A 10478-nucleotide genomic window follows, 5' to 3' on the forward strand; every position below is an offset into this window, starting at 1 on the left:
TTATCATGATTGGTCATAATTAGTTTACGTTATATGGATTATAACAAGTGATATACACATATTTATACTCTAGTTCGATCGAAGGTCGTTTGGTGAGAAGTTACAAAAGGAGTTTCAATGGTTTCTCAGCCCGACTCACGGAGTCAGAACGAGAAAGAGTAGCCGGTTAGTGTTCTTTGATCGAGACACATTTTATGATGAAATGTTTCTAAAGGTTAAAATACTTTTTTGTGTTGGTTAGAAATGGAGGGAGTTGTGTCTGTGTTCCCGAGCAAGAACTACAAACTCCAAACGACGGCGTCATGGGACTTCATGGGAATGAAGGAAGGGAAGAATACAAAGCCAAACTTGGCCGTAGAGAGTGATACTATTATCGGAGTCATCGACAGTGGGATTTGGCCAGAATCCGAGAGCTTCTCTGATAAAGGCTTTGGTCCTCCTCCTAAGAAATGGAAAGGTGTTTGTTCAGGCGGCAAAAACTTCACGTGCAATAAGTAAGTCATTAAATTTCTCTAATAGAAGATTAGTAATGTTTTAGGCAGAGATTGATGTGCTTACATTGTTTCAGTAAGTTAATCGGGGCAAGAGATTACACAAGTGAAGGTACTAGGGACCTCCAAGGACATGGTACTCACACAGCGTCCACAGCGGCTGGAAACGCAGTTGTGGATACAAGCTTCTTTGGAATAGGCAATGGAACAGCGAGAGGCGGTGTTCCAGCCTCTAGAGTCGCAGCTTACAAAGTCTGCACCATGACAGGGTGTAGCGATGATAACGTACTGTCTGCCTTTGATGATGCGATTGCAGACGGTGTTGACTTCATCAGCGTCTCTCTGGGGGGAGATAACCCCTCCTTATATGAAGAGGACACGATTGCGATCGGGGCGTTTCACGCTATGGCCAAAGGGATTCTCACAGTGCACTCAGCCGGTAACTCTGGTCCGAATCCGAGCACAGTTGTGAGCGTAGCACCGTGGGTGTTATCGGTTGCAGCTACCACCACCAACCGTAGGCTTTTAACCAAAGTTTTTCTTGGAAATGGCAAGACACTTGTTGTAAGTATCAAGTAACACTCATTTCTATCATCATAGTATCTTTGTCCCATTAAACTACCAATAACTCTATTGTTTTTCTTAACAGGGGAAATCAGTGAATGCTTTTGATCTGAAAGGAAAGAAGTATCCTCTTGTGTACGGAGATTATTTGAAAGAATCTCTGGTGAAAGGAAAGATCTTGGTTTCCAGATATTCAACTAGGTCAGAAGTAGCTGTTGCATCCATAACTACAGACAACAGAGACTTTGCATCCATTAGCTCTCGGCCCCTCTCTGTTTTATCACAAGATGACTTTGACTCTCTCGTCTCTTACATTAACTCCACAAGGTAGATAACAATCTTCTCTCTATTTCATTACTCTTAACATTCTCCTTCTTTGTCCAACCCTTGTGATTGTTTTTTCAGGTCCCCGCAAGGGTCTGTTCTTAAAACTGAAGCAATCTTTAATCAGTCATCTCCTAAAGTGGCTTCCTTCTCTTCTCGCGGTCCAAACACTATTGCGGTTGATATTCTTAAGGTATAATTTATTTTATGCTCTTGATTCTTTTTTTTTCTTTCCTGGCCTGAGAGACGATGGTTGGTGCATGGATTGAAGCCAGATATATCAGCACCAGGAGTGGAGATTCTCGCTGCGTATTCACCTTTGAGTTCACCATCTGACGACAGGAGCGATGAAAGACATGTAAAGTACTCTATTATGTCTGGAACTTCTATGGCTTGTCCACACGTTGCAGGCGTGGCTGCGTACATCAAGACTTTTCATCCTGAATGGTCTCCTTCCGTAATCCAATCTGCCATCATGACAACCGGTAATCAAAAAGCCAACTTTTACTTTCTTGCCTCGCAAGTAACGTTTGTTGACAACTCTGTTCTTATACTGTCTCTTAATGAATCTTTGCAGCTTGGCGGATGAATGCGACTGGAACTGAGGCTGCATCGACCGAGTTTGCTTATGGAGCTGGCCATGTCGACCCAGTAGCCGCTCTAAATCCTGGACTTGTCTATGAGTTGGACAAAACAGACCACATCGCCTTTCTCTGCGGCTTAAACTACACTTCGAAAACCCTAAAACTAATTTCAGGTGAAGCCGTCACTTGCAGTGGAAAAACCTTACAAAGAAACCTCAACTATCCTTCGATGTCAGCTAAACTTTCGGGATCTAAAAGCTCCTTCACCGTGACTTTCAAAAGAACCGTCACCAACCTCGGTACCACCAACTCTACATACAAATCAAAGATTGTCTTAAATCATGGATCTAAGCTCAATGTCAAGGTTTCGCCTAGTGTCCTTTCTATGAAGTCGGTGAAGGAGAAACAGTCTTTCACAGTGACTGTTTCGGGCAGCAATCTCGACCCAGAACTGCCTTCGTCTGCAAATCTAATATGGTCTGATGGAACACATAACGTGAGAAGCCCTATTGTCGTGTACAGTGATAGTTACTGATGAGGCATTATCAGTTCACCATATAGTCATCAATCATATCATAATATTTTGCTGTTCATATATTTCTTCAAAAAAAATGTTTACTCCATATCTGTTTTCTGATTATGTCATTATATAATGCAAAATAAAAATAAAGTCCTTAACGATCGAGAAAAAATCAGTTGTAAAAAAAAATGATTTTCATAAGGAGTTGAAAAAACAAAAACAAAATTGAGTTCTAATGATATCTGTTTCCTAAAAATGTATTTGGTCAACATACAATACTTAGTTACCAAAAGAGTTTTGGTCAACATACAAGGACAGCATTAAGCATTTGACAGAAATATCATTAAAATTATGGTAATTTACTGGTTTTATATTTATATCATGTTGATCTAGATAAAGCTGAGAAATTAGACAACCTTTAATTCATTTTATAAGAAAAAGATGGCGAAACGAGCAGATTCCTTTTGTTTCATATCATGTGTTCTTGTCTCGTTTTTGATTTTAGGCTCTGCAGTGACAGATGATTCTCAAGATAAAAAAGTGAGTTAGCATAACTTAAGATTATCGAGTATTATCATTATCAAATATATATTGTTTCTCTCTAGTATACGATCCATCATACATGATGATAATGATGATGTAATTCAGAAGGTGTATGTTGTCTACATGGGCTCACTTCCGTCTCGACTGGAATACACACCAATGTCGCATCATATGAGTATTCTTCAAGAAGTCACCGGAGAAAGGTGTGCTTTTATAATTTCATTCTCTAATCAATGATTGGTCATAATTAGCTTACATTATGATGAGGATTATAGCAAGTGATATATACACATGTATACTGTAGTTCGATCGAAGGACATTTGGTGAGAAGTTACAAGAGGAGTTTCAACGGGTTTGCGGCTCGACTCACCGAGTCAGAACGAGAAAGAGTAGCCGGTTCGTGTTCTTTGATCAATACACATTTATGATGATATGTTTTTTAAAGGTTAAAAATACTTGAGACCTTTTTGTGTTATTAGAAATGGAGGGAGTTGTGTCAGTGTTCCCGAGCAAGAACTACAAACTCCAAACGACGGCGTCTTGGGACTTCATGGGGCTAAAGGGAGGAAAGAATACAAAGCGTAACTTAGCAATAGAGAGTGATATTATTGTTGGAGTCATCGACAGTGGGATTTGGCCAGAATCCGAGAGCTTCTCTGATAAAGGCTTTGGTCCTCCTCCTAAGAAATGGAAAGGTGTTTGCTCCGGCGGCGAAAACTTCACATGCAACAAGTAATTCTCTTAATTTTTCTAACAGAAGATTAGTAGTGTAGGCAGAGATTGATGTGTTTACAATATTTCAGCAAGTTGATTGGAGCAAGAGACTACACAAGCGAAGGCACTAGGGATAGCATAGGCCACGGTTCACACACAGCATCCACAGCGGCTGGAAATGCAGTTGAGAACACAAGTTACTATGGAATCGGTAATGGAACTGCGAGAGGCGGCGTTCCAGCCTCAAGAATCGCAGCTTACAAAGCATGTGGCGAGACAGGGTGTAGCGATGAATCTATACTATCGGCGTTCGATGATGCGATAGCAGACGGTGTTGACCTCATCAGCATCTCTATCGGGGAACGCTTTGTCCACAAATACGAAAAGGACCCAATGGCGATTGGGGCTTTTCACGCTATGGTCAAAGGGATTCTTACTGTGAACTCAGCCGGTAACGATGGTCCGGATCCGGGCTCAGTCATAAGTGTAGCACCGTGGATCTTGACAGTTGCAGCGAGCACCACCAACCGTGGGTTTGTCACCAAAGTTGTACTCGGAAACGGGAAGACACTTGTTGTAAGTATCAAGTAACACTCACATTTCTATCATCATAGTATCTTTGTCCCTCTCAGTGACAAATGATTCTCTTGTTTTTTGTCTAAACAGGGGAAATCATTGAACGCTTTTGATTTGAAAGGAAAGAATTATCCTCTTGTGTATGGAACTCTTCTTAAAGAACCTCTGCTTAGGGGAAAAATCTTGGTGAGTAAATATCAACTTAGTTCAAACATAGCTGTTGGAACCATAAATCTTGGTGACCAAGACTATGCCTCCGTTAGCCCTCAGCCCTCCTCTGCCCTGTCACAAGATGACTTTGACTCTGTCGTCTCTTACGTTAACTCCACAAAGTAACGAACGATCTTCTCTATTATTCATTTGGTCTAGATCCCCTACTTTGTCTTGATATCTCTGTGTTTGTATTCTCAGGTCCCCGCAAGGAACTGTTCTAAAAAGTAAAGCAATCTTTAATCAGAAAGCTCCTAAAGTTGCTTCCTTCTCTTCTCGCGGTCCAAATACTATTGCGGTTGATATTCTAAAGGTAAAACATTTTTGTGCTCTTGATTATTTATTTTATTTCCTGGCCTGAGAGACAATGGTTGGTGGTGTGTATTGCAGCCAGATGTAACAGCACCAGGAGTGGAGATTCTCGCTGCGTATTCACCTTTGAATTCACCATCTGAGGTATGGTTTGATAAAAGACATGTGAAGTACTCTGTTCTGTCCGGAACTTCGATGGCTTGTCCACACGTTGCAGGCGTGGCTGCGTACATCAAGACTTTTCATCCTGAATGGTCTCCTTCCATGATCCAATCTGCCATCATGACAACTGGTAAACAAGTCATATACATCTTTTACTTTCTTGTCTTGCAAAACTCATATCCAGCTTTTACTATCTTGTCTTGCAAATAACTTTATTGGCAACTCTGTTCATAAACAGTCTATTAATTAATCTTTGCAGCTTGGCGGATGAATGCTACCGGAACCGGGGTTGCATCAACCGAAGTTTTCTTATGGAGCAGGACATGTCGACCCAATAGCCGCTCTTAATCCCGGACTCGTCTATGAATTAGACAAAGCAGACCACATCGCCTTTCTTTGCGGTTTGAACTACTCTTCAAAAACTCTTCAGCTCATCGCCGGTGAAGCCATCACTTGCACTGGAAAGAGCTTACCAAGAAACCTCAACTATCCTTCAATGTCGGCTAAACTTTCGGAATCTAATAGCTCCTTCACTGTGACATTCAACAGAACCGTGACCAACCTCGGTACCCCAAACTCAACATACAAATCAAAGATTGTCATAAATCACGGATCTAAACTCAAAGTCAAGGTCTCCCCAAGTGTTCTATCTATGAAGTCCGTGAAGGAGAAGCAGTCTTTCACAGTGACTGTTTCAGGCAGCAATCTCAACACAAATCTGCCTTCATCTGCAAATCTAATATGGTCTGATGGAAAACATAACGTGAGAAGCCCCATTGTTGTTTATACTTATAGTGGTTAATGACTGATAAAGCATTATCACTTCACCATAATTATCAATCATCATATAATAAAAATCAATATTGTTGTTGTTGTTGTTGAGTTTCTTTATTCAAGAATAGTGTTTCAATCTTATTTCACAGTTTCAGAGAGCTCTGCATCTATTTGAATTTAAAACTCATTCATATATCCTAAACACACAAAATTCAATTCAAGCATTCTCATTATAACAATCAAGAATCCTGTTAGATTTAAATTCTAGGTTAAAATTTTGATAGAGCTAGCAGAAAACTAGCTCAGCGAATTGAAACAATAAAAATCAAAGAAAAATTGCAAAGCTAGGGATGATGTTACCCGGAGAATTTGGCCGAGAAGAAGCTTTCTCATGAAGAGGAAGACGGCGACAATGGAGATCTTGTACCGATCGATGGAGAGACGCGTGGATGCGGGTCCATGGTAAGATTCCAACACCGTCCGCACCAGATGTTTTTTTACTCCCGCTTCTCTAATTATAATTATTGACTTAAAATCATAAAAAATCACAATGGGTAAACGGATAAAAATGCGGATCCTATTCAACCCGACTTAGAAAACACGCGGATCTTCGTTTGTTTTAATCGACACCGTCCATTCCTTCTACAGAAAATGCCTAGGTTTTCCAAATTTTCTTTTTTCGGCAGTTTACAACAACAACAAAAAAAAAAAATTAAAAGACCCTAAACATGAACCCAAGCGTCTCGGAAGAAGCCGACTTTGGAGAGATCCAGATCGGGATTGGGGTTGGAAAGCGAGATCTTGGAGGCGTCGAGCTCGAGGCGACCGATGTGAGTGAAACCGAATTCGTCTAAAGGGATGATTCGACATGGAGAAGAAGGAATCATGGTCCTCATGGACCAAGAATACATAATTGCAAAATTATAAACCAAACTGGATTAAACCGGAATTTGGTTTTTGGTTCACTCAAACATCCTACATTCCGGTACTTTGTCGGTTATCTATTGTCTATACGGTTCGTAAATTTTGAATTTGTAACTGAAAATTATCCGGACATCGCATTGACAAGACAAAACAAAAAAAGAAACCCACAAAAACTGAGATAAGATATCTTATCTTTAATGTGTCACACTGTACTTGTTTTGGATCCAGACACAAAGTATCTTTTTTTTGCTCATTAAATTTATTTATTTTTCTTTCCCTGAGAAACTGAAAGAATCTTTTTTTCCAATCTCAACATTTGTTTCATTAATTTGTTACTATTTTAAATGTGTATTGATTTTTTCTAAAAAGCCACCGCCCTCGTATGTACATGTTGGATGGTAGACTGGTAGTATATCATTGTAATATTCAACTTAAAATCCGGCCGGTGACCTATGTTATGCTGTAGCTGTTCTCTAAAGTTTTAACTTTCAAATTTCAATGTTTCGACATAATGTATAAAAAGTTTTTTTCGACATGTGGTTAATAAAAAGTTTTGTCTCTCTCATGAATTAAAGTTTGGTTAGAACTGAGAAAGCCGACTATGTTTTTAGAGATTGATGAGAGTTCTCTGCTTTGTTCCATTTGTCTTCTCTGATAGGTTTAATATAGCATCCTCTACTTTGCTATGTTATTAGCACCTAAAATTGTTTATTATTTATCATTTATACAGATTTTTTTTCCTTTTTCACTTTCCAATGAGTTTTTTACGATCTGAGTATTTCATGAATTTGTTTTCTGTGTTAGTGCTAAGTAGGCTTCAAGAAGCTATTGTTAGTTATTACGGAGCTTGAAGAAGAAGTTAAGCTTCTTAAAAATCTCTCCAATCCAAATATAGCTGTAAGTAACAGTGGCTATTGTCTTCTTCTCAATGCATATGGGTTCCAGTACTTCCTTTGTGATATCTAACTCACGTACATATTTTTTTCCTTGGCCTTAGCGATATTTGGGCACAGTGAGGGAAGATGACACCCTGAATATCCTTCCCGAGTTTGTTCCCGGTGGATCTATATCATCGCCAGCCTGATCATCGCTCTTGGAGAAATTTGGACCTTTTCCTGAATCAGTAAGTCATGCTTGTATTTATTTTTGCCATCGCTTAAAATGTTTGAGAATGATTGAATCAGGTTGTGCGGTTGTGCCGACTAACACGAGGCAACTACTTCTAGGGTTGGAGTACCTTCACAATCATGCACAGAGACATTAAGGTAGCAGAATTTCCCCATACCTTAAAAGTGATTACAATCTCAAGTTCTTTCTCAATGAGACTCTATGTTTCTCTATTCTCAGGGGCTAATATTCTTGTGGATAATAAAGGATTCATTAAACTTGCTGATTTTGGTGCATCCAAACAAGTAGCTGAGTTGGTAAGTCAGTATTTTGTTTTTGATAACTTATATTGCATGAAGCCTTCTGTTTTGTGTACATCTAATATTCTAATGCTAACTTGGTTCTGATATCAACAAGTTAAAATAATGAGGTAAAAAAAAAATATGGTGAATAAAAGTATTATTCATTTGTAACATTCGAAAACAAGGAGTTAGCTTCTGAAGCAATTGAGAATCTAAATAACATTGAATTCAGAGTAAATTCTTTGACCCTATTCTTAAAAACTATAGTCATTTCAGTGAGACTTATCTACCGCTTAAGAGTTCGTGATGGGTTGGTGTTTTAGAATTTGTCTGGCTCTTATTTGTTTGTTTTCTTAATGTTATTCAATAGGGTAAATGGATAAAATGTGTGTTCGTTTAACTCATTAATACAAGTAGATACAATTATGTGTTCAACATTGCAATAGTCATTATTGAACAGCTTAATGAATCCCCTTTCAATTTTTTGATCTTTTGTAATATGTGAATTTATACAAAAATCCAAACTTACAAGGGAAAATATTATTTCCACATTGATGAAGAGATCACTTGTGGTAAGTACTTTTATTGGCTGCTTTACTAGATTGAAGTTGATTTATATATTCTCAGTGTCAACTGGGTTGATATAACAGGAAACAAAATTGTTTGGGAAAGAATTATCTTTCAATAAATAGAGACGAGTTTGGGTAGGGTGTCCGCAGATAGGGAAGCCACTGGCAATGAAAGTAAAATGTGAGAAGAAAGAAGAAAAGACAATGAGAAGAAGAAGAACGAAGAGGCGGGGAAGGTCTTTGGTATTTTACCAATTAACATTATGTCGTTTGACTTTTTACTTTTGCTTACATACTAAAATTACAAAAACATATCTATTGTAATTTGTTATGTCATATTTCATAAAATAAAAGTAATAAAGCTTGATTATCAATTTTATCTATTTTAATATATTACAAATATCCTTATTTTTCTTTTCTTATCTCCAATGTAAATTTTAAATTTTGAAATATAATTACACTGACAAAGTGAAAATTAACATTTTCTAAAATGGAGCGTATTATATAACATAAATAGTTTAGGCGACTATACTAATCTTAGTTTTTTCATATTAAAAATCTTAACCTGAAATACATTAATAGTGTTAAAAAATTGTTTATTTCGTGGACACCGCAATAATTAGAATCGAAACTATTTTGATTATAATAAAAAAAAAAGTTATTAACACAAAAATATACAATTGAAGTCAAACTATTATCTTACGTATACAGGTCAGAAATCGAAAAAGAGGTATGTTCCAGTTAAAATTCAGGACAGGAACGGGATGGGACGGGTTGAGACTGGGACGAAAATTTAGAAATAAAAAGAAGGTTTCATTTATGTCCCAATTAAAATCTGGGACCGGGAGAGAAATTTGGAAATCGTAAAAGTGGTTCCATTTATGTCCCAGTTAAAATCTGGGACGGGAACGGGATGGGACAAAACCGAAATGGGATGAGAATTACGTGTAACGGGATGAAAATTATGAATAATGGGATGGAAATTACGGGTAACATCACGTGATTACAAATTTTAGGTAACTAAATTCAATTTTCAACTCATTAATTTGGGTAGTGATCCATTTCAAAACATGTAACAGTTTACTTTGGGACGACATTTTTGAAAATTCGGGTATTTTGAAAACATAATAGAGAAATTTCGAGAAATATAAAAAACTAAAATATACATTTTCAAACGGATAGTAATTTGAAAGAGAATAGTTATGAGAATGAAAATTCTTGGCGAATATGGGAGAGGATGGATTTGCTGTCTCGAAATGTATATGCCTATATAGTAGAAAATTGAATTCTTCTTTTTCTATTTAAAATAATTTTGCGTAATTAGAATCGAAACTATTTTGATTACAATAAATCATAAAAAAAGTTATTAACACAAAACGATACAACTAAAGTCAAACTATTATCTTACGTAAATTTTTGGAAATTTGTCTATTTCTCTATTATCTTACACAAAACTATACAACTAAAGTAACAGTTTATGCTTCAGGACAAAAATTTTGGAAATTTGGGTATTTTTTAAACATAATAGAGAAATTTTGAAAAATAGAAAAACTAAAATATACATTTCCAAATAAATAATAAATTAAAAAAGAACAGTTATAAGACTGAAAATTTATAGCGAATATGAGAGGGAATGAATTTCTGTCGAGAAATGGACAGAACTACATTGTAAAAATTTGGATTCTTCTTTTTCATTTAAAATAATTTTGTATAACTAAAAACTAACTTTTTTATTACAATAAATCAAAAAATATATATTAACAGAAAATGATACAATTAAACAACACATTATCTACCTAGAC

At 37.0% G+C, this 10478-nt stretch overlaps 4 protein-coding genes across 4 annotated transcripts; all 4 read left to right on the forward strand.

The window, feature by feature from the left end:
- Positions 1–48: 48 nt before the first annotated feature.
- Positions 49–498, forward strand: LOC110225830 (subtilisin-like protease SBT4.7; the record flags this gene model as incomplete). The annotated part of the gene is made up of 2 exons (XM_021015870.1): positions 49–165; positions 242–498. Coding segments are annotated over 2 exons (374 nt in total), but the record flags the coding sequence as incomplete, so codon positions are not given.
- Positions 499–543: 45 nt separating this feature from the next.
- LOC9298696 (subtilisin-like protease SBT4.8) lies at positions 544–1840 on the forward strand. Its single transcript, XM_021015857.1, has 5 exons — positions 544–1055; positions 1141–1382; positions 1461–1572; positions 1651–1737; positions 1790–1840. The coding sequence occupies exons 1-5, from the start codon at positions 549–551 to the stop codon at positions 1838–1840; spliced, it is 999 nt and encodes a 332-aa protein (XP_020871516.1). The 5' UTR covers positions 544–548.
- LOC110225827 (subtilisin-like protease SBT4.8) lies at positions 1774–2719 on the forward strand. Its single transcript, XM_021015865.1, has one exon. The coding sequence runs from the start codon at positions 1965–1967 to the stop codon at positions 2496–2498; it is 534 nt and encodes a 177-aa protein (XP_020871524.1). The 5' UTR covers positions 1774–1964; the 3' UTR covers positions 2499–2719.
- A 139-nt stretch (positions 2720–2858) lies between these two features.
- Positions 2859–9050, forward strand: LOC9298695 (subtilisin-like protease SBT4.9). The gene is given in 12 exon segments (XM_021015876.1): positions 2859–3023; positions 3135–3229; positions 3331–3422; positions 3506–3758; positions 3830–4316; positions 4407–4648; positions 4728–4839; positions 4917–5130; positions 5260–5303; positions 5305–7595; positions 7696–7963; positions 8046–9050. Coding segments are annotated over 10 exon segments (2136 nt in total). The 5' UTR covers positions 2859–2924; the 3' UTR covers positions 5803–7595; positions 7696–7963; positions 8046–9050.
- Positions 9051–10478: the final 1428 nt, after the last annotated feature.

This window comes from Arabidopsis lyrata (assembly GCF_000004255.2).
Source record: "Arabidopsis lyrata subsp. lyrata unplaced genomic scaffold ARALYscaffold_285, whole genome shotgun sequence".
NCBI lineage: Eukaryota > Viridiplantae > Streptophyta > Magnoliopsida > Brassicales > Brassicaceae > Arabidopsis > Arabidopsis lyrata.